The sequence below is a fragment of the Equus caballus genome, chromosome 16 (assembly GCF_041296265.1).
Source record: "Equus caballus isolate H_3958 breed thoroughbred chromosome 16, TB-T2T, whole genome shotgun sequence".
NCBI classification, from domain to species: domain Eukaryota; kingdom Metazoa; phylum Chordata; class Mammalia; order Perissodactyla; family Equidae; genus Equus; species Equus caballus.
In genome coordinates, this window is record NC_091699.1 from 58,102,848 (window position 1) to 58,125,089 (window position 22,242).

Genomic DNA, 22,242 nt, shown 5'->3' on the forward strand with positions numbered 1-22,242 from the left:
TCATCCCCTGGCTGGTCATGGGCAGCTATTTGTACAGAAAGGGAAACTGAGGCACAGAAAGAGAGACTTGCTAGGAGTTCCTTGTGCATCTAGGACAGACCCAGGACCCCTGGTCCCCAGTCTCCATTCGGACCGTTGTCCCCCTCCAGGACTACCAAGGTGGGCTGTCTTGGTGAGGGAGGAGTGCAGTCCCCTGACCTCCTGACTGCCAGGGGGACTTCCCTTCCTCCCAGGCCCAGGCTGATTCTGAGATTTAAAAATAAGCTCTCCTAAGGTGGTGGCAGGTGTCAGAGACAGCACTATCTTATCTCCCAACCTGTTATTTTTAACACTTAGAACCAGAGTCTGGACAAAAGAGATTTTGCCCCCCACCCCCACACTCCCATCCCTGCTCCCTCCGTTCCCCATGGCCTGAGCCAGGCTCGAATGGCTTCTCCTTAGGTCTTTAGGTCAAACAATGAGGACTGGTTCTCTCCGTTTAGCTGGGCCCGTCCTGGCCACCTCCTCTGGGCAGCACCGAGTGGGTCTGGCTATGAAGAGCAGCTGCTCCCCATGCATGGAATTTGATCTGAGGCTCCAGGCTTGGTTCCACATCCTTCTGCTTCGCTATGGTCCTAGAGGCCAGCTTCGGCCCTTTTAGTCAGGCTGTGGGACAGTGGCAGTGTGTGTTGGGGGAGGGGAGTGTTGGCATTGCCAGGACCGTGGCTTCCAGTTATCTCAGGACATGCCCAGCACAGGAGTGGGATTCCAGCTGCCCCTCCTTTTTCTTCTCCTTTTCTTCCCTTGAGCCTGGTGGCTCTGGCTTCCTGGGACCTGTGCGCGCGTGTGTGTGTGTGTGTGTGTGTGTGTGTGCAAGCTGGGGGGGTGCCATGGGAACTCATGGGGGAAGTCAGCATGTCCTTCCTAAGTGGAGTTGCCAGCACTGGGAGGTGGGCATTGCAACCCAGCTGCACCTTTCCATGGAGTAGGAAGAGGGGGAGATATATGGCAGGCTGGTCAGGTGCTTTGTCTGGCTACAGGGCCTTTGCCTGGACCTACCAGGAGCCTCCCATCCACCCACTCAGGGCCCCCGAGGGAGGGGTCTTCGGTGAGATGAGGCCCCGTGAAGAGGGCGGGAGACAAGGCTGCAGTGCATGGGCAGGGCCCAAAGCAGAGCCAAGGCTCTGGAAACGCTCTGGCCAGGTAGCTCATGGGCAGGGGGGTCTCTTCAGCAGGAATCCCATCCTGTGTCTGGCGGCCAAGAGGCCCTCCCAGAGCCCAGGGCCTGGAGCCAGGTGTCAGAGACCACCTCCTCCGAGGCCTATGAGGCCAGTGCTGCTCCGGCAGAAAGGCGGCAGCAGCGGCAAGCGGAGCCCCCGGCCCCAGGGTGCAGTGAGGTAACGCACACCTTCATCCCTGAAGCCAGTAGGCACTGCCGCTTGGGCTGGAGCACGCCTCCTCACTCGGTTCCTGTGCTTCAGTCCTGTTTGGCACACGTTTGTCCTGTAGATCACCCCATCCCGGGGGACTTGGGGGAGCTCTAAGAACAAGTTCTTGGCACATTGGCCTCCAGCTGCTTCTTACCTGGACTAAAGCAGAAGTAGTGAACAGGGGGCCTACTGTAGGGTTTTGTTCCAGCAACAAAAGGCTTTTAATTTGAATTAGCTACCAACCTTTAAAACCCAGGAGATTTTATACAAAAAGTCTGCATTCTGGCTTCTCTTGAAAAGAAGTTAGAGAAGCCACCCTACTGGAGCCAGGTGGTGACCGCCCCCTTGACGCCGGCTGAGCTGTCCAGTTGCAACAGACCCCACCTGCCTGACTTCATTCCATTCATTACCTGCCTGGCCCCCATAAGCGTTTGAGTTTGCAACACCCAACCTAACGGATGAGAGCACTGCTGACTACACCTCCAGCCCACACCCCTACACCGGCTCACACCGGGCACCGTGGAAGGTGGAGGTCACGTGTTCAGAGATGGTGCCGGGGTGCCATTGTCCTGCAGCCTGACCTCGGCCCTCAGTCCAGCCGTGGTGACTTGCTCCAAAGGAACATTTCTCTTTTGCCTTCTCCCTTTCGTGGGATGGGTTCATGGAAGGCTTTGTGATCACGGCCAGCTTTGGAGCAGGGCCCAGTGGAATCATCGTCCTGACTGCGCAGATCACCTTTCTCCCCCTGGAGGGTCTGACACGTGAAGGCACATGGGAACAGGAAGACACAGGAGGGGCAGGAAGTCACAGGGAGAAGGGGCTCCCCTGCTGGAATGTTGAAACTCCTTCCTCCATTCAAATCAGTTCACGGCGGGACCTAGAAGGGAGAGCAAGGTGGGTGAGCCTTTCCTAGGAGAAGGAGCCTTCATCTCTCCTGCAGTGGGATCCTGAGAACGGGTCCTCCCGCAGGATGGCCCCGCATACCTTAGGCAGCTCCAGTGTCTGGTAAGAAAAGCAGCGTGAAGACCTCCTCCAGCTTGTGCCTTTCCCAGCTCAGTGCCTCACGGCAAAGCCAGGAGGAGAAGGGAGGGACCCTCAAGGCCACTGGGGACCCTGAAAGGCAGAGCTTCACCCCTCGGCCATGGCTCCACCGGGCCCGGAGGGGCCCTCTCTGCTTTCCCACTGGGATCCAGCCTTCCCCATCGCAAACCTCAAAGTTAAAGAAGACTTGAGATACCGATGGAGCAAATCATGGAAGGAAAAGAAAAGAAGGCGAGTTTAGGAGCAGAGGGATGCCTAAGAATTCAAACCAGCCGTCTCTAAATGGAGCCTGAGCCCGCGCGGTGGGAAGGGGGCCAGCTGAGCTGAGGGGTTTAGGTGTGACCTGAATCCCACAAAGGCTTCCCTTCCTTCGGAGAACCCCCTGCCACACCTGTCTTCAGGTGGGTTTCTAGAGGCAGAGCTGGAGACAGGCTTCCTGTGCCACTGCTGTATTGAGGGAGGGCTCTCCTGGGAAAGCGATAAGGAGTGAAAGAAGTGGGATGAGGCAGAGGAAGAAGGTCCTGCAGACGTGGCAGCCACGTTCTAGCCACAGCCTGGTCCCGTGGGGAGCTCTGGAGCATGAACTGACCATGGCGTTGTCCCCACCCAAGGCAGGGGCTGGCCTTTTATGTTCCCGTTTCAGTGCATCACTGGGTGTCAGTCATCCCTGGCTTGGATTGTAACCTCCAAGCCATTTCCAGGATGGTGGCTGCCTGTCTGAAGATGATTTTCTGGAGAAGGGGCTGGCTAAGCAGCCAGTGTTCACAGTGGCTGGAAACAGGTGCCCTGGCCTATTACAGGGGAACTGGGCAGAGCACCAGCTGTGGTCACTACAGCACCCTCGATACTAGCCCCACACGTGACACACACAGACACTCACAAGGGCACGCCACACGCGCATGCCTCTTTATAATCAGGTTATGTGACATCAGGGTAGCAGAACCCTGCATGGCCAGGCAGGGAAGTTTCCGGCACTTTCTTGCTCTTACTCCCGGCTCTGCGCATCACAGCAGCAGCCGTATGAACTGAGCGAGAAGTGTAGGCTGGGTCGCTGGCCTGTTCTCTGCATGTCTGACCTTGCACCTATGTGTGCCTGTGAATCTGGTTCAGACTGTTCTGGGTGTGGCATGCCTGTTTCCTCTGCATGTGCCAAGCTACCGTATGTGTCTATGTCCCAGTGTGTGTCCATGGTGCTGCCCTGTGTCTGTTTTATTTCCTCCTGGATGTAGTCCCCATCCCCATTGTTTTCCCAGAACCCCATCACACCCCCTGCACCCCTGCTGTAGACTCCAGCAGATCAGAACCACAGACCCAGGAGCCCTGAGGTCCAGCCTCAATTCGGCCCTGACTGGCCCTCTGTGGGCTCCACGGCAGTTCCCACCCACCCACCCCAAGCTCAGATTCCCAGGGTGTGCTCCCAAGCCTCTGGGCTCGAGGCTGGAGGCTACATGGCCCAGACTCACACCCTTGCCCACCCTGTCCCCACACCCCTGCACACAGACCCAAGAGGACAGTTACTCTGAAGGGAGCACAGCAGACATGACCAACACTGCTGACCTTATGGAGCAGATCCCTGACCTCGGTGAGGACGTCAAGGATCCGGAGGACTGCTTCACCGAAGGTACTGCCCTGGATGGCCCTTTGCCCCAGCCTCAGCCCTGCCCAGAGGGGCAGGAGGACCAGCAGGTCCATGGGGCACACAGCCATATTGCACCCTACCCTGACCACAATGCCTGCCCTCCCTCCCCAATTCCTCATCACCCTGGGAGCTCCTCCATCTGCCCGTGACATGAATCATGGCGAGTCTGCCCACAGTGTGCTGGATTGGACAGCTATGGATCAGCTGCACTGAGGACTCATGATTCTGCATTTGTGGGGTGGTAACAGAACTCTGTGCCCCCACAGCAGCAGGGACTGCATCCTAGTCACCCCTGTTCACCCAGGCCCTGGCATAGTGCCTGGCATATAGTAGGCCCTCTGTAAATACTCGTGGGTGTAGCATGTGGCCATGTTGGTGATTGGCATCTGTAGCTTTTATGAATTGGTGGTATATTCAGAAGACAGTTGGAAGGTTTCTCTGGGGTGGGGAGGGTTTCCCAGATGAGCAGAGGACAAACTGGAGCCCATCACAACCCCAGCCTTGCCCCTGCTCAGACCTGCCAGGCCCCTCACCCACTCACTGGGTGCCTAGTCCATCCAGCCTCTCCACAGAGTCCCTGCTGAGTGTGGGCCCAAGTGCACAGCACCCACAGTCTTCCTCGCCCCCACCCCTGCCATGGCCCCGCCCACCATGTTGCCCTGTTCATTATCCCATCATTGTAACCTCTTCCTCTTAGTCATTCCTTCAACCATCAGACATGGGCATTCACAGGCCCTGATCTGGGCCTGACCCCTCACCATCCCTCATAGGCTGTGTCCGACGCTGTCCCTGCTGCACTGTGGACACCACGCAGGGCCCAGGGAAGGTCTGGTGGCAGCTGCGCAAGACCTGCTACCGCATTGTGGAGCACAGCTGGTTTGAGACATTCATCATCTTCATGATCCTGCTCAGCAGTGGAGCACTGGTACCCTCCTGGGGATGCAGGGTTGGGCAGGGAGGGATGGAGGAGCCGGGGAGAGTGGGGAAAGGAGGTCTCCAGCTGGAAAGCCAGGCCAGAGACTGGGGCAGAGCCTCTGCTGAAAATGCACTCCCCAGGGCCCCAGATCAGGGATCAGCTCACAAACTCTCAACACCCACAGCAGGTAGGGAGGTCAGATAAGGTCAAATAGGGAGGCAGGGAAGGGCTCACAGAGGTCATCTGTCCAGGCTCCCTTGTTCCACGAAAGGAAAATGATTTACCCCAGATCACAGTGCACAGCTGGCATAGGCTGCAGGTCAACAACCTCCCATGCCTGAGCTCTGGTGACACACCCACCTGCACACAGCCTCAGGCGCTCCATCAGACCGTTTCAATGCAATTGACAATGCTGGCTGATACTACAGTGGTAGCTCCACTTATCCCATGTCTTCTAGAGCTAGAGGCCAAGCTATGTAGTTCATGCATTATCACATTTAATCCCCACAACAACCCTTTGTAGAAATATTAAGTAACTTACCCAAGGCCCCACCACTCACAAGCAGCAGATGTGGCCTTTGAACCCAGACAGTTGAATTCCAGAGTCCTTTGTCTTGACCCTCCCTTTGTTCAATAGGTCGTTTCTAAGCTCTTCTTGTATCTAGTCCTGTGAGCCACAGGGAAGCAATAGGAGGAGGAGACCCCAGACTGGCCTTGAGCTCCCAGTCTAGTTGGGAACGCCAGGTTCAGCAGGTTTGAGATAGTCAGAGATCAGCTCAAGAGAGTTGAGCAAGAACGGAGATGACTCAGGATTTTGGGAGATCAGGGGGAACTGGAGCAACCAGGAAGACTCTCTGGAGGAAGCAGATGGAGCTGCACTGTGGAGAACAGGGAGGTTTGTTGAGGCCAGGAGGAGCAGTGAGCCCCTCTAGGGATCCCTATCTGGCTCCCAAGCACCCTTCTGTGACCTCTCAGAGCCCTTCTCAGAAGAGATGGAATAACCCTGGAGAGGGTTCTGGAAGGTGCTAGTGAGCAGGAGAGGGGTGATCAAGAAGGCAGAATAAACAAACTTTTCTGGCCCAGGAGAAGTAAGCACCTGATATTTCTGGGGAGGTGAGAACGCCATGGATAAGCAAGTAATAGGGAATGCTTTGGACTACAGAGTGGGAGAGGGTCATTTTGATCCGAGGCTATGTGCCTCCAGTCTGTGCTGCCTCCTGTAGGGGCAGGCCATGGGGAGGCACTGTGGCCGTCACTTCTAAAGCTCTGGGCCTCCCACCCACCCTGTGCTGCCTCACCCCTATTCCAGAGTGGGCCCGGAGCCATGATTTGCAGGCTGCATGCTGTTTTACCATCGGCAGCTAGAGCCAAATCTCCGTAGGCTTCAGAGAAGGATGATTTGACAATATGTTAACGAGTTTTGTTTTTAAACAGCCACAAACAAGGGCAGCCAGAGCCATTTAGTCTGGGCTGCAGAGGAAAAGCTCAGCCTGGCATAAGTGAGGAGGAGTTTTGGCAAGCAAGTGGTGAATCTAATCAGGATAGACAGCCAAGCACTGTTAAAAAAAAAAAAAAAAAACCATGTCAATGATATATTGAGAAAAAGAAGTCTGAGTGTGTTATTTAAAGTTATAAACTTGTTTAACAGAAAGCAGATTATATATCTCTTCCAAATTGCTGAAGGGAAAGTTTTTAAAGAAAACAGAGATCTTACCGCAAAAGATAGGAGAAAAAAAGAAGCAACAAGGAAACATTAAATCAGGAAACAAAAAACAATATGGCAGAGGCAAGATCAAACAGGTGTCTTAATAATAAATGTAATTGGATAAAATTCATCTTTTAAAAGAAAAGGACTCAATAGATTAAAAAAAAAACACCTCAGCCATGTGCTCTCTGAAACAGTGTGACTCAGAAATATTAAAAGTAAAATAATAAGGGGCCAGCCCAATGGCACAGTGGTTAAGTTCACTTTCTGCTTCAGCAGCTCAAGGTTCACCAGTTCAGATCCCGGGTGCAGATCTGCGCACCACTTGTCAAACCATGCTGTGGCAGGCATCCCACATATAAAGTAGAGGGAGACAGGTACAGTCTTCCTCAGCAAAAAGAGGAGGATTGGCCGCAGCTGTTAGCTCAGGGCTAATCCTCCTCCTCAAAAAAAAGGTGAAATAATAAGATATACCAGACAAATGCAAACAATGGCAACAAAAATCATAGTGTTTTTGTCTGTTAATATTAAACAACATTAAATTCAAGGTAAAATGCTTCAGATAATACAAAGAGGGTCGAACCTATAATAAAAATATAACTATTATGAGCATATTGGCTTGGGATTGCATAGCACTTATATAAAGCAAGAACCATTGGGGGAAAAAACATTAAAAAGTGGCAACCGTGTAATAGTACAGGGAGATTTTACCACACTTACATTATTTCTTGGCAAATCAAATAGAAAGAACAAGACAATGAAAAATCTAAAACATACATAGAATTAATAAATTTTATCTAAGTTAATAATAATAAAAATAATAGCTAACACTTTAATAGCACTTGCTATGTGCCAGACCATGTTTAAATATCTTACAAACATTAATTCGTTTAATTCTCACAGTTACCCTATGAGATAGGTATTATTATTAAGCCTATTTTACAGATAAGGAAACTGCTAGATCTAGCAAAAATAGGAAAATTAAAAACAAACCTTTAGAAATATAAAAGTCATTCTTAAACCTTAAATCAAACAGAAAGTAGTTTGTAGTAGGTTCATGGGTGTTTATTATATTAATAAGTAAGCAAGTAAATAAAATGGTCTATTCATGGACCAAAGATGACAGTGTGTCATAAGTCAAAGATTATGATTCAATCAGTTCTATCCACCTGAAACCTAGAAAAATAAGAGATGAAAAATAGAAGTAGAGAAAAAACTGTGACTAGGGGGAAAAAACTAGAAAATAACAATATTGAGAAGATTGCATGTGGGATGCGGCCAAAACTGTGATAAGAGTAAAATTCATAGACTTAAATACTTTTATTATTAAATAGAAAGAATGTAAAGTAATTAAGAAATTCACTCAAGAAATTAGAAATATAACAACAAAATCTTCAGGAAAGCAAAGGAAGTAATTAATAAAATAAAAACATTAATAAATTAGGAAATAAATAGTGAAACTGATAAAATTCCAAAGCTGATTCCTTGAAAAATTAAAACAATCAAATAGATAAGCCACTAACTAATCTAATTTCTCACATCTCCAAGAGTGGATTCTTTCATGTTCTCAAGGAAGAAGATAATTCCAATCCTATTTAAAATATTCTAGTGTATGAAAAAAGGTGGAAAGTGTACAGATTCTTTTTTTGAAAGCTAAATAATGCTGATTTTTGAAACCTTAAATATACCAAAAGGAAAACCATGGACCAGTTTTCATACTCCATACTTATGAACAGTGATGCAAAAATCTTAATAGGATCCAGCAATATATTTAAAACATGAAATAAGTCATAGCTGAGTATATTCTAAAAAGTCGGAATGGTGCCATATTAGGAAGTCTATTTATATGAATAGGACAAAGATGAAAAACCATACAATTATCTCAATGAATGCTTAATTTTTAAAACTTTGTTAAGAATAGAAATAAATCCATTTCCTTAATTTAGTGAAAAACTTACTCTCAAATTAACTTCCATCCTCATCATTAGTAGTAAAACACTTGAAACATTTTTATTAAAGTCAGGAATAAGAAAAAGGATGATTTAACTACTTTTTAGCTATTGTTCATTATTTAATAATAATTTGGAAGTACTAGCCAGTGCAGTTAATCAAGAAAATTAAACATACAGTATGAAAATTGGAAAATAGAAGAATTGAAGTCAGTATACCCAAGTGTAAAACAAGAGTTAAAAAATAATAGAAATATATCATTACTTGTAGATAATGATTGCCTAGAAAAATTTTAAAACCTATTAAAAATGTGACATGGCCAGTTATATAATAAATGTACAGGTAATCGTTGCTCTTCTTCTTGTTTTATACTAACAGAAGCCGTTTAGTCACAGGTAACATTTCTTGAATATTCCTTACATGCCAGGCATTGTGAACATAAAATAACTGAGAATAAATATAACATGAAATGTGTGAAAGGTACATGAAGACTAAAAACTTTGCTCAGGAATGTAAAAGAAGACAAATAGGTAAACATACAATAAAGATACTTTGATCTTAGGTAGGAACACGATTAGTTCCCAAAATAGTTAATATATTCCATGCAATAACAGTAAATTTCCGTTTTTGAGGGAACTTGAAAAGCATTGCTAAAGATTATCTTGAATATTATTAAACATGGCCAGGAAAATTCATATGATACTAATTCAGAAAGAGAGAGAGAACAGTGGAACCACATAGAGAGGTCTGAAATAGATTTAAGTAAATATGGAAATATGGTATATGATAATGTTGACTTCAAATTGTGGATTTGAAGTGGATTCTTTAATAAAGTGTTGGGACAATTAACAAGTTACTCTGAAAAAAATAGTCAAGGGGCTGGCCTGGTGGTGTAGTGGTTAAGATTGGGTGCTCTGCTTCGGAGGCCTGAGGTCTGCAGGTTCGGATCCTGGGTGCGGACCTACGTACACACCACTCATCAAGCCATGCTGTGGCAGTGTCCCACATACAAAGGAGAGGAAGATGAGCACAGATGTTAGCTCAGGGACAATCTTCCTCACCAAAAAAAAAAAAAGTCAAGGTGACATTTGTTCTTTACCAAAATATATTTAGATTTTTTAAATTGTAACATAAAACAATGAAACCAGAAAGTGAAAAGAAAAGAAGGGTCATTTTTTTCTAGCTTTGGAATAGGCAAAGACTTTCTTAACATGATGCCAAATGTTTTACTAAATGAAAATCATAATAAACTATATAATGACATTATAGTAAATGATATAATAAATAAATGAAATACAATGAATTCGTATAATGAATATATGAAAAACAATAAATGAAAATGAAGTGTAGAACTTCAGTATGGTAAACAGGATTTAAAGGCATGCGGCTAGGATAAAGTGTATCAAATAAAGAGTTAATGTCCCCAAATAAACCAGACACTCAAGTAAAAATATAGGCAAAGGAGGTGAACAGGCAAGTCACAAAAGGAATGCCACAAGTATCCAAGTCAGCATTGCTAGTCATAAAATACATAAAAATGTAAACAAACAATTTTTGTTCATTAGGCTGGGAAAAGTGACAAAGGAGAAACACCCACCGGTGTGGGTAGAGTGGTGGGGAAAGAGCCACCTTCGTGCACTGTTGGGGGAATGTCAGTTGGTGTCCCCTTCTGGAGGTCCTGTTCCCAATCTGTACCAAAAGCATACCTTTGACCTGGCCTCTCAGTTCTAGAAATTTGTCTTCAACAGATAATCAGACACATTATTCATTGCAATGTTGTTACTACGAGGGATAAATTGGAAACAACCAGAAATGTTCATTAATCGGATTATTGGGCTAAATAAACAGTAGTATATGCAAATAATGAAATACTATGTAGCCTTTAAAAAGAATGACATTGTGTGTAGTCACATCATTGAGTAGAAAAAATGTTCACAAAAGATTGTTTAGTGGAAAAAGAAATTTCAAAGCAAAATATTTAGTATATGTTATAAAATTTGTGCTCACACACACACATGAGTGTTGAAAGAATATGCATCTAAATGTTAGCAGTGGCTACTCTAGTGTCATGAAATTGGAGGAGCCCCTTATTCTCTTTTTTATAATTTCTATATTATTTAATTTTTTTAATAAGAAACACACATTTTTATAATCAGAAAAAACACACCTACTTTTTAGCTTGAATAACTCCCAAAGTCCATTGGGGACCTGAATTATCCTGTTGTCCCGTCTACACTGACCAGATTAGCATATGTCTGCCTCAGCAGTGCGTACAGCGAGGGCCGCCTGGACCCCTGCAGCTCACAGAGGCCCTGCAGTCAGAGAGGGAGGCCCAGAGCGACAGGTGGAGGCAGCCCCCCAGGGCCCTCTGTGACGTGTTCAGTTGCCTAGACTGGGAGCCTCAGAGCACGCTCTGACAGGGAGAAGTAACTCAGGAGAAGCAGGTACAGATCAGAAGACTGGGGTGGCAGAGGGCAGCTGGCAGCCATCAGTTTCTCTGTAGGCTCAGGAATTTGGGTTGAGGCAGGAACAACGAGCTGGAGAAAGACAACTGGCATTTTAGAAACGTCCACCCCTAGATTCTGAGCATGCAGGAGGTTTGACTTTATTTAGTCCTGTGTTTCCTGAACTTCCTGTCTACAGACTGCCTATACCATCGTTTATTTAAAATTTAGCTTTAGATCAGCTCTCATTGGTTTTTTGTTTGTTTAAATAAATTTGTCGTAAAGGGAAACTTTTAATGATTCTTATAATGGCAAGCGAATATAGTTTCCCATGAAAAGTAGGTAACTGTATAAAGTAAATAGAGTAAAAACGAAGTGGAGAGAAAACAAAAAAATGTTTTGTATTGTTCCTAGCAGCAGGCTACAAGCCGAGCCTGCGCGACCTCACTCCTTGTTAAAGCGGGAGATGAGCAAGTTTTAGAAAGGTCTTAAAGATGCTCTAACCCAGAGCTGAGACTTGCTCTTTATGTGAAGGAAGATCCAGTCTCACTGGCATTCTGCCTTGTTGTCCACATCCCGCGTAAGATGTGTTCACGGCCCACATGTGCACACGCTCCTTGGAGAGCAGGCTGAGGTGGTCCAGTGCTGACCGTGGAGGGACCCCCTCCACTACCCGTCTCGCCTCTGCTCCCCACCCTCCTGGGTGGCACTTACTGTTAGACATGAAGCTGGTGCAGGGTGGGGTTGGCAGTGGTCAGGGTGTCATGTCCGCCTTGTCCGACCTGGTCTGCAGGCCTTTGAGGACATCTACCTGGAGGAGAGGAAGACCATCAAAGTCCTGCTCGAGTATGCCGACAAGATGTTCACTTACGTCTTCGTGCTCGAGATGCTGCTCAAGTGGGTGGCCTACGGCTTTAAGAAGTACTTCACCAACGCCTGGTGCTGGCTCGATTTCCTCATCGTGGATGTGAGTGGGGGGCCCTGAAGGGAAGAGAGGAGCGGGGAGACCCGTTGCCAGTGCGAGAGGGAGCTGAGGCAGAAGGACAGAAGGACAGAATGACGGGGCGGCAGGAGTCAGCAGGCTGGAGTGGAGGCGCTCAACTGTGTCGTGGGGCAGGCAGAAGGACAGGAGCCTGGAGTCTGGGATCACAGAGGAGAGGCCTGGGCCCTGCCATCAAGACCCCAATTTGGGGAGATGGAGGAGCAGGGGTCACCTGGGCCCTGCCTCAGGAGCCCCCAGGCTTCTGGGGGAGACTAGACCCACCATGGGGGACAGTGAAGAGCAGTCCAGGCAGGCGTGTGAGCCGGGGCAGGAGTGGGTGCTCACCGTCTCGGGGTGGCCAGAAGAGCGGGGAGCAGACAAGCCTGTGCTGCAGCACTCACCACGGCGTGCTGTGAAGTGTCTGCCAGGCCCACTAGACAGATGGCCAGTTAAGAGCTTCCATGCCCACACCCAGGAGGGGGCTGTCTGTACAGCCCGAGGCCAGAGGGGACAGGGTTGGTGAGGGGATGCTGGGCGGGCAGGGGAGAGCCTCCTGGCTCAGGTGGAAGATATCACTTAGGGAGGATGAGCCAGGGGATGGAGGGAAGGAGGAAAGCCATGAACACTGGCTGAGGGGTTCTGGATTGCTGCCCTGGACAACCAGGTAGCTGGCAAGGCTTGCCTGCCCGGGGTGTGTCCGGGGAGGGCCTGGGGAGGAGGCTGGCATGTCCTCTCTTTACCAGTTGGCAGATGGAGTGGGAGGGCCCTGCCCCACAGCTTCCTGGACCCCAGGACACTGCTGGGTGCCAAAGCAGGGTGAGTGTAGGGTCCAGCGGGGTTCCTGAACACGGTCAAGTGGGAGAGCAGCCAGAGAGGGAAGAAGTGAGACTCCAGATGGGGAGCAGCCTCAGGTGCGCACTCACGGAGGGCAGAGGGAGCACAGCGAGGGCAAAGGCTCAGGTGAGGGCTCACCATCAGGTTGTGGTGGGTCCTGTAGAACAGAATGTGGGTCAGGATCTGCAGACTGGGAAGAGCTTTCCAGAAGGCGCCCATGGCTTCTAGGCTTGGCATCAGGCTCTGCCCACCAGCAGGGGCTGTCCTTCCTGTGGTTATATAACAGGCTCAGGCCTGTGCTCAGTCCCGACACCCCACTCAGAGGCCAAAGGGAGGAGCTCAGCCCCCAGGAGCCCCGGCCAGGGTCTAGGCCTGGGTGGGAGGTCAACCATCAGTGGCTGTGGCAGGAGAGGCTCCTTGGGCTAGAGTGGGCATGGAGACACAGATCCAGATCATTGGGTCTCCAGTCCAGGCTTCCTTCTATCACTCCAAATGGCTGAGAGGATGCTAATGCTGGGGGGAGGGGTGCTGGGTGGCAGGGAGGGAGGGAGGGAGCTCTAGATGCCCTGACAGCCTGGAGCCCTCCAGTCTCCCTGAGATGAAGGAGGGCCCCCTGAGGCCTCCCTGCTGAGGGACTGCAGGGAGGCCTGGGATCCTGGCATCTCCGCCCCAATGCCCCCTCACCCAGCTGTTCCTGCAGCTTCTTTGGAAGTTGGGCCTGCGGAGGGACTCCCCCAGGCAGGCCAGAGGGAGTTTGCAAAGATTTCGGGGGAAGCCCACCAACACCCCACCACCTGCCACCTTGCGGAACTCAGAGCTGAGGCTGGGCAAAGGAGATGGTCAGTGCGTCCTACCCAGTCCCAATCTCAGAGAACGAGGCTGTGGAGAGGGAAACTGAGGCCCACAGTAGGGAAGGGTCTTGCCCAGGGTCAAGCAGAAGGAAGTAGGTGCTGGAATCCAGCTTTCCTGATGCTGGCCACGCTCCCCCCCCCTCCACCCTACACTTGGTGGGAAAGGTGGACTCCAGGCCTCCGGACTGGAGAAGGGTGTTTCCAGGATCCATTCAGGCACTTTTTCAATAAATACTATTGAGCATCTACTGTGTGCAAGCGCTGCTGTCGGTGCCGGGGGTGTTGGGGAGCAAAATAGACAAAGCCCCTGCCTGCACGGAGGAAGGCGACTGCGAACGGTCAGATCGTCATAAGCTAGTCTTCTATTAAGTCAGAAGGTGATGTGAACTGTGGAGCAACAGGAATTGGAGAAGGGAAGGGATTAGGAGGGCCCAGACTCAGGGGAAGGGAAGGTATCCATTACGACTTTAAATAGACTGGCCAGGGTGGGCCTGCTGAGGCCACATTTGAGCAGATTTGAAGGAAGTTGGAGTTAGCCAGGCAGATGCCTGCAGAACATTCCAAGCAGAAGTTGGAACAGCAGTGCAAAGGCCCAGTGGTGGGAGCCTGCCTGGCATACTTGAGGAGCTGCAAGGAGGCCAGAGTGAATGAGGAAGGGAAGTGCAGGCAATGAGGCCGGCCTGCCTGGGGCAGAAGGGTGCAGCCTTTGGAAAACATGGGCCTTTATTGAGCATGAAATGGGGGGCCCTTGGAGGGCTTTGAACAGAAGAGTGACATCAACTGACTCCTGTTATTAAAGGGTGACCTTTTAATCCTTGGTGGGGGTGGGAGGTGGGGGCGGGGACTCGAGCAGAAGCAGGGAGAAGAGTTGGGAGGCTGTGGCAGTGATCCAGGGAACGATGACGCTGGCCTGGCCAGCATGGTGGCAGTGGAAGTGGTGAGAAATTTTTGGACTTCTGATGTATTTTGAAGGCAGAGCCAACAGGAAATCCTGATGGGTTGGATGTAGGGTGTGAGAGACAGAGAGGAGGCAGGGATGACGCCAAGGCTTGTGGCCTGAGCAGCTGGAAGGATGGAGTTGCCATCGACCGAGATGGGGGGACCGTGGGTGGAGCAGGTGGGGGAAGCTCTGGAAAGAATGGAGATGACAAGGTTGGCCTGCTGGGAACTAGGCAGGCTGACTGTCCGGACCTGGTCTCTGGGGCCCTGCCCTCAGGAAGAGGTCTCTGAGAGATGTCCGTCTGCCTCTCTAGGAATGGGGACCACCAACCCAGCATCCTCGAGGGGTGAGTGGGGGCAGCACAGAAGTTGATCCTGGGAGTCTTCCTCTGAGCCCCTCTGCCCAGCCCTCTCCCAACGCAGTGCTTCCAAGCTTAAGCCTGGGAGGAGGCTGTGGGAGTCAGGTCCCTGCCCGCCCTCTCCACCCCCAGGCTGCCCTGAGTGCCAGGGTAGTGTTAACAGCAGTTGCAGGGGAGGTCAGGCAGGAGGCCATTTCCAGCCTCTGATCACAGGCCAGCAGTGAAGGAAGCGGGGACTGGATGCCCGCAGAGCTTTAGAAGGATAAAGTTCACGGGGTGGAAATGCCCCAGTGGGGATGGGACAGAGGGAACAAGAGCTGAGGCTCCCGTTACCAACAGCATCTTCCCCTGTGTCTCCCTTCTTTGACCATGTTGGAATGTGGCGAAGTCCAGCTTTGGGGAAATTGTCTGCTCATACTCAACCAAGATGATCTTTTCTTCCAAAAAGAGGCTTTTTGTGGGGAGGGAAGGGAAAGGCACAAGAATTTGACTTGAAAGGAAGCACGTGGGGACCAGAAACCCAGACTTTGTGTCCCTGCCCCTCCCCACCAGTGGGTGGCTTCGGAACTCAGTTTGCTCACCTGTGGAAAAGGTTTGATGCATTCCTAGTCCTGGGGGTAGTGGGGCTATTGCAGACAAGCATGTGAAGTGCACATAGCAAGCTCTCGGTAAATGTCTGACAGCCAGGATGCACTGGCTCACCCCCAGCCTCTTGGGCCCCAGGAAGCTTGCCCAGTGCATGATGGCCTGTGAAGACGATGCAGCCAGGCATGGTAAAGATTGGACATGGGGAAGGCCTGCTGGCTCTCTCACGCAAGCCCCACTACCTGTCTCGGGAGCTATGTTGATGTCCTCACCCCACTTTGCCTCCCACAGGTCTCATTGATCAGCCTGGTGGCCAACACCCTGGGCTTTGCTGAGATGGGCCCCATCAAGTCGCTGCGGACGTTGCGTGCGCTCCGACCCCTGCGAGCCTTGTCCCGCTTTGAGGGCATGAGGGTAAGAGGAGTAGCTGCCTTCCTGCAGGGGCAGCAGGAGGTGACTCCACTGAGGGGACCCCCGGTCTCAGCTTGCTGAGCAAGCGGCCCAGCCTGGAGCTGGGTCTGGGGCCCCCATGACTTGATAGGAACATGGTACAGCATCTGCTGGAGAGGCACAGGTGAGTTTGGAGGCACTGAGAGGCTGGAGAGCTATGAGAACCCTCCCCCAAGGCCTGTCATCTCCAGCCCCAGGGGCTCCATGAGGCCAGGAGAGTGGTGGATCAAAGAGAGGAAGTGAGGCGCTGGGTGCAGGTGTCTCAGCTGCAGCCCAGCCCCACTGGCCCCAGGCCCCTCTGATTTTGCTCTCCTGCAGGGCCTCGTCTTTGTGTGTGCCCAGCTCCGTGTGCCCTCCAGGCCACTTTCCTGTTGTCTGCGATGCAGGAGTGATAGTGAGGGCAAAGGGAGCAAGGAAGGAGCAAGCTATATTCTCACCGTCAGATACCAGTTTGCATTTGCTTAGGAAACTCTTCTTCACTACTTTCTAAGTGCAGAGCCCTATGTATTTTTCATGTCACCAAATTTTACCAAAGAATGTGCACATATAAAGCAAATTTAAAAGCCCACCAAGAAAAAACATTACTCATAATTATAGCAAGAAAACAAACGTGTGTGTGTTTGTGTGCGTGCATTTTTTATTTTTGTTTTTGCAAAATGTCCACAGTTCTCTTGTGTCTTCAGCAGCCCCCATTTGGTTGATGGCTGTGAACTTTGCCCGCACCCCCAATTCATGGAGAAACGAATCACTCACTCCTCATAGAAAATCATTCACAAGTGAACAGTCTGACCCAAGTTAAATGTATCTTTGGGAGCAAGGATATTTGATTCCAGAAGGACATGGGGGAGATGCTCATTGCCAGGAATGCCTCTGCCATGGCTTTCGGCTACAGAGCCAGCCAAGGGCAAACTTGAGAGTTGGGTTTCCCACTTCGTTTCTGGGTTCATCGTGCTTGCCAGGGAACCAGGAACCCCTCTTGTTTGCCTGTGTCGGCATTACCCGTCCTGGCACCATGCCTACCACGCAGACTACACCAGCTTCACTTCCAGTCTGCATGGCAAACATGTTCCTGGCTCCTGGACACCTGGGGATTTGGTTCCTCAGTGGAGTAGAGCGCCCTATATGCCTTTGCCAAGGAAGCTTCTCCTGGGTGCTGTGAGTTTAGATGCAGAGCATGAGGCTGTGGCTCTGTGGGGTCGGAGAGCCACTCCCTGGGAGGGCAGAGGCACAGGGGGGCACCCACAGCACATGCTCTCCCAGCTCTGCTCTCACCACAGCGTTGAAGAACTGTCAGCACCCTCCAGACATACACATGAGGTCCCCTGGGCATACTTTAGGGGAAAAAAGCTCATCCATCCTGGTAGCAGCAGCCCCAAAATAAACCAGAGACTTAGCTCAGAGAATGTGTCTCCAGAGGCATTCCCATCAGTTTCTGGCATACTCAAGCAGCAGAGACCCAGTTGAAAATTAAATTTGAATGTCATGCATTCAGGGCAGGCCCAAGAAGGGAAAGGCAGATGTTCTGGAGTTGCGTCAGACTTTAGGGTGCAAAGAAAAAGCTGTGTGTTCTCCCTGACTCCCCTCACTCCCCACCACGGCTTCCAGCCATGGGTTGCCCTTCTCTGGGGACAGGAAGTATTCTATACCCCTGCCCCCACAGGGACCTGCAGCCAGGGAGTTCAGCAGCTGGAGGGGGTTCTTACAAAGGGCATATGCTCTGGGCACCCCCAAGAACTGAGCCTCTTCTCCGTCCACTTGAGGTTGTGGTCAATGCCCTGGTGGGCGCCATCCCGTCCATCATGAACGTCCTCCTCGTCTGCCTCATCTTCTGGCTCATCTTCAGCATCATGGGCGTGAACCTATTCGCAGGGAAGTTTGGGAGGTGCATCAACCAGACTGAGGGAGACCTGCCTTTGAACTACACCATCGTGAACAATAAGAGCGACTGTGAGTCTTTCAACGTGACTGGCGAATTGTACTGGACCAAGGTGAAAGTCAACTTTGACAACGTGGGGGCCGGGTACCTGGCCCTTCTGCAGGTGGTAAGTCCTGGAGAGGAGGGACTTGCTTCCTCCCATTGGCTCTCCAGCAACAGGCGCCTTCCCTCGTGGTGTGGGCAGGAGGGGGACAGTGAGGCCACTCTGAATCCTCACAACAGAGTCACACTGCCCAAAGGAGGCTAAGAATTTTCCAGACGCTTCTTGGCTGCTTGGGATGTCCCCAGATCTTCCGTTCTAGAGCTGATGCCACATTCTCCAGGATGTCTGGCATGGGGGTCAGCACTGTGGCAGAACCAGCTCCGCAGCCAGGAGTCAGGCTGACCTCCTCACGCTCTCAGTTTGGCAGTGTAATGACACAGGTTAAAAATGAACGACCATAGCCACCCAGAGACTGAACTAGTAGCAAATTGTGACTCTGGCCACCCCTCTTTTATAAAAGGTTGTGATACCTCCTGCGTTGTTTAAAAGAATATATTTACTTCCAACTCTGATGTGCAAGATGCGTGATCTTTAAACTCACACAGCCCTACCTAGTCTTTTTAGAGTTTCCATTGATTTGTTAGCATGGTGGCTTCAGTGATTATAACACATGCCATAAAATTAACCAACAAATATCCCTGACAACAGAAATGCAAACAGAACCATAACGCACAAAGCTGCAGTTTGCTTTTCTTGCATTCCCAATCTTAAGCCCAGGCGTCTGTCGCTAGTCCCCAAAACAAAGGAAAACTCAGTGGACTCTTCCCTGAAAACTTAATGTGGATCCACTCCACTTCCACCTGCCCCTTAAATCCCAGTAGTAGCTTTCTCCAGAGACTTCCCTGAAATGCCTCGTGGAGAACAGGATTAGAGCCAAACCGAGAGAGCCTGCCATCCCTGTGACCGTCCCTCTGAATGTCAGAACTTGGAAGGAAAGGCCCCTTCGTAGGCTGAGAACCGCACAGTGGCTGGAAAGATTTCAGTCACGAATACCTCGTGACATTGGGGCTCCCCAGCAGTTTCCAAAGCACTTCCAGGCCTCTCTTTACAGGTGAGGGCCCCGTGGCACAGGGAGCTGAAGTAGCTTGCGCTCTCTGGAGCAGCTTCTGTTTCCCCATGTGCCCTGCCTGCCTCCTAAAACTCTCAGACATGGAAAGTTTGTGTGGACGAGCTTGTGCCCTGAAAGGAGGCTCGGGGCAGGATTGGATTTTGCCAAGGACACAAGTGGGACCCACTGGACAGTCGGTCTCACCACCAAGCATGACTCTCAGGCTCTTTCTGAGTCTTCACAGCAGCCCAGACGGGCAGACAGTGCAGCCAGCACCATCGCATTCCACCTCCCTCTCTCCTGCCTTGGTGTGGTGTGCTAGAGCCAGCTTGTGTGGGCTCACAAGAGCTGATTCTTACATTTTCAGATATTTTGCAAGCCATTATTAAAAATTAGATTTTATAAACTTAAAATTAACTAAATAATATTACAACAAAATCACAACTCATCATTCCCGTTTATTACTATCTGTGCTCTTGAGGTTGTTTACATTTATTGTACCCATACAGTGGAAATACTGCAATGCCATGCTCCGAGGCGTCTCTTCCCAACTCTGTGTTCAGTGACGACAAACTGGCCACCTAAAACCAGCCAGGGTGGGACTGTTTACTCAGAGAAGTTGGCAGACACAACAATCAGGGCTTTTTCTCTTCTGGAATGCCATTTGTTAGCTATTTACCAACACACCACTGGCCAAAGGACCCCCTTAAGTACAGGGACGGTTGGAATTCTTCAGGGATTTCCTTTAAAAGGCCATGGAGCAGAAGCTACAAGGTTCTCTGAGGTGCATGACAGAGGGGACCAGGTCAGCCTGGGATCCACCTTAAGCCAGAACAGAGAGCTCAAACCCCACCTCTCTGGCTCTGACACCTGCTTATAGGATTCTCATCATTTTAGAATCTGAAATGAATGTGGATCTGAAGGGCAGACCTCATCAGTCTCTTGGCCAACATCAAGAAGCTTATTCCCCCACTGTGTGGCCTTCTTGGGGTATCTGCTCTGCTGGCTTCCCCTCCACCCCTTGCCCTGAACAAGAAGGCCTTTCCCTGACTCCCAGCTATTCGGACACGGCTGAAGGGGTGGGGTGGGCTGCTTGCTTCTTGTAGGAGGCTATTTCCTGGCCTCATCTGTGCAGACAGGAACCCTAAGGAGCTCGATAGGTGCCGAGTTAAATAATTTTCTTACTCCTGTCTTTTCTTTCCAGGCAACATTTAAAGGCTGGATGGACATTATGTATGCAGCTGTGGACTCCAGGGGGGTACGTTGCCTCACTGGTTTCTCCCACCAAGTCAAGCACCTGAGGCTCCCGGCTGCTGGGCCGCCAGGGAATCAGTGTCCACGTCTGAAAGCCCACCCCATAGGGGCCAGATCCCTTGTGTCAACCTGGAGTTGAGCCTCTCTGGAATGCCCAGGCCTGGCCCTGGGGCAAGACTGTGTGGTCTCCCAAGGAATCCCAAAATTCTCTAATATCTTTCAAATTAAATTCACTATAATTTACTTGAATCTTAAAGTCTTACACCAGGAGGATGGGGTGGAAGCAACAGAGACGCAAGTCAAGTTTCTTCTTTGTCCTTGTATGCCACCCAGTCACACTGACAGTTCATTGAAGATTGGGAGATGCCCAATATACTCAAACCTCCCAATGGCCCGGGGCAGAAGCCGTACAGTGACACTATGCCAGCCCTGAGCCCAGCATGCCTCCTCTCCTCAACTGTCATCATGCACTCTTCTCAACTCCATTCCCACCCATCCCTGGCCCTGCTCTGTGCTCACAGACACACACCCCTGTATTAGTGACCTTCCTCTGGACACACCCTCTCTCCCACAGAGTGGGCCCCCCAGCCCGCCCCTCCCCCCCAATCCTGCCTGTCTGATGTCCCTGTCTGATTTCTCCCCCGCAGTTTGAAGAGCAGCCCCAGTGGGAATACAACCTCTACATGTACATCTACTTCGTCATCTTCATCATCTTCGGGTCTTTCTTCACCCTGAACCTTTTCATCGGTGTCATCATTGACAACTTCAACCAGCAGAAGAAAAAGATACGTAGATCACAGCCTCCCCCTGGGCTGGCATGGCGTGGCAGGGTGCAGGGGACTGAGGAGTCATTCTGGCTCCTGGCCCCATTTTGTCTTCCTGTTGGGCATGGTCCTCTTCTCGCTTCTGCTGGAATAGAGTGGAGAGGGGTGTGTCCATGATGTCACATGCCTTGGTCTGTGAGAGTGTAACAAGGGGCCCCACACCTGCCCTAGTCTACCTGAGAGATGAGGCTCCTGAGAAGCAGGGGTGAGGATTGGGACTGTTGACCTAGTCCATGATCAGGGACAATGAGGGGGTCCTGTGTAGAGGCTAGGGTCTTCCCAGAGCTCCATCAGATGGGCCATGATTGGGTTGCAGGCAAACCAAGTGGGAAGAGAGAATCTCCAGCCTGGCTGAACTGGGCAGGAGAGAGCATGGTGCGTGTGGACTGGATTTGCAGGTCCCAAAGCCAGAAAGATCTCAAGGTGAATGGGGACAGGGACCCTGGTAAAGCACATTTGAGGAGGAATCTCTGGTGCAGAATAGGGACATACTTTTCTCCACGGGGAGAGGAAGCCGCCAACCCTGGCACCCTCATCAAGGAGGCAAGATCCCTTGCCCTCCCTGCTGGAGCCCCTGAGAACCCTAAAATGAGGCTGGTGCCTGTCTCTCTGCACTTAGGGGGCCAGGACATCTTCATGACAGAGGAGCAGAAGAAGTACTACAACGCCATGAAGAAGCTGGGCTCCAAGAAGCCCCAGAAGCCCATCCCAAGGCCCCTGGTGAGCCAGGCTTGCTATTCACCAGGAGTGAGGAGGATTTTCTGGGGGTCCCTGGGATGTCCCCATGCCACACAATCAGCTGTTGGGGCCTCTTCACAGTCTTAAGCCAAGCCTGGGGCCCTCAGCCAGTCCAGGGAAGGAGGGACTTCTGACACACAGTCTCAGTCTCATGGAGATAGTGAGGAAGGCAGGAGACAGCTGTGGCAACCGGGGGATATTCCCCTCAATCAGGAACCCATCTGCCTCTGAGTGAGCCCCCTCCTCCCCTGCAAGGGTGCAGGCTTTCCCCAGGAGAGCAGGGCAGTCTTCACAG

General features: G+C 50.7%; 1 protein-coding gene and 1 long non-coding RNA gene across 5 annotated transcripts in view; one reads left to right on the forward strand and one right to left on the reverse strand.

Annotated features, from left to right (window-relative positions):
• SCN5A (sodium voltage-gated channel alpha subunit 5) overlaps positions 1-22,242 on the forward strand; it is a 99,267-nt gene that overhangs the window by 69,414 nt on the left and 7,611 nt on the right. For 2 of the 4 annotated variants that reach the window (XM_023619740.2, XM_070236857.1), the window contains exons 18-26: positions 1,212-1,376; positions 3,951-4,071; positions 4,860-5,014; positions 11,898-12,071; positions 15,946-16,068; positions 17,865-18,146; positions 20,336-20,389; positions 21,033-21,174; positions 21,829-21,929. In XM_023619740.2, the coding sequence (XP_023475508.1) occupies positions 1,212-1,376; positions 3,951-4,071; positions 4,860-5,014; positions 11,898-12,071; positions 15,946-16,068; positions 17,865-18,146; positions 20,336-20,389; positions 21,033-21,174; positions 21,829-21,929 (1,317 nt within the window). 4 annotated transcript variants of the gene reach the window in all.
• On the reverse strand, positions 1,600-4,072 carry LOC138918238 (uncharacterized). The gene is made up of 2 exons (XR_011427318.1): positions 2,394-4,072; positions 1,600-2,286 (listed from the first exon to the last, which is right to left on the reverse strand). It is a non-coding gene; the product is annotated as an uncharacterized lncRNA (long non-coding RNA).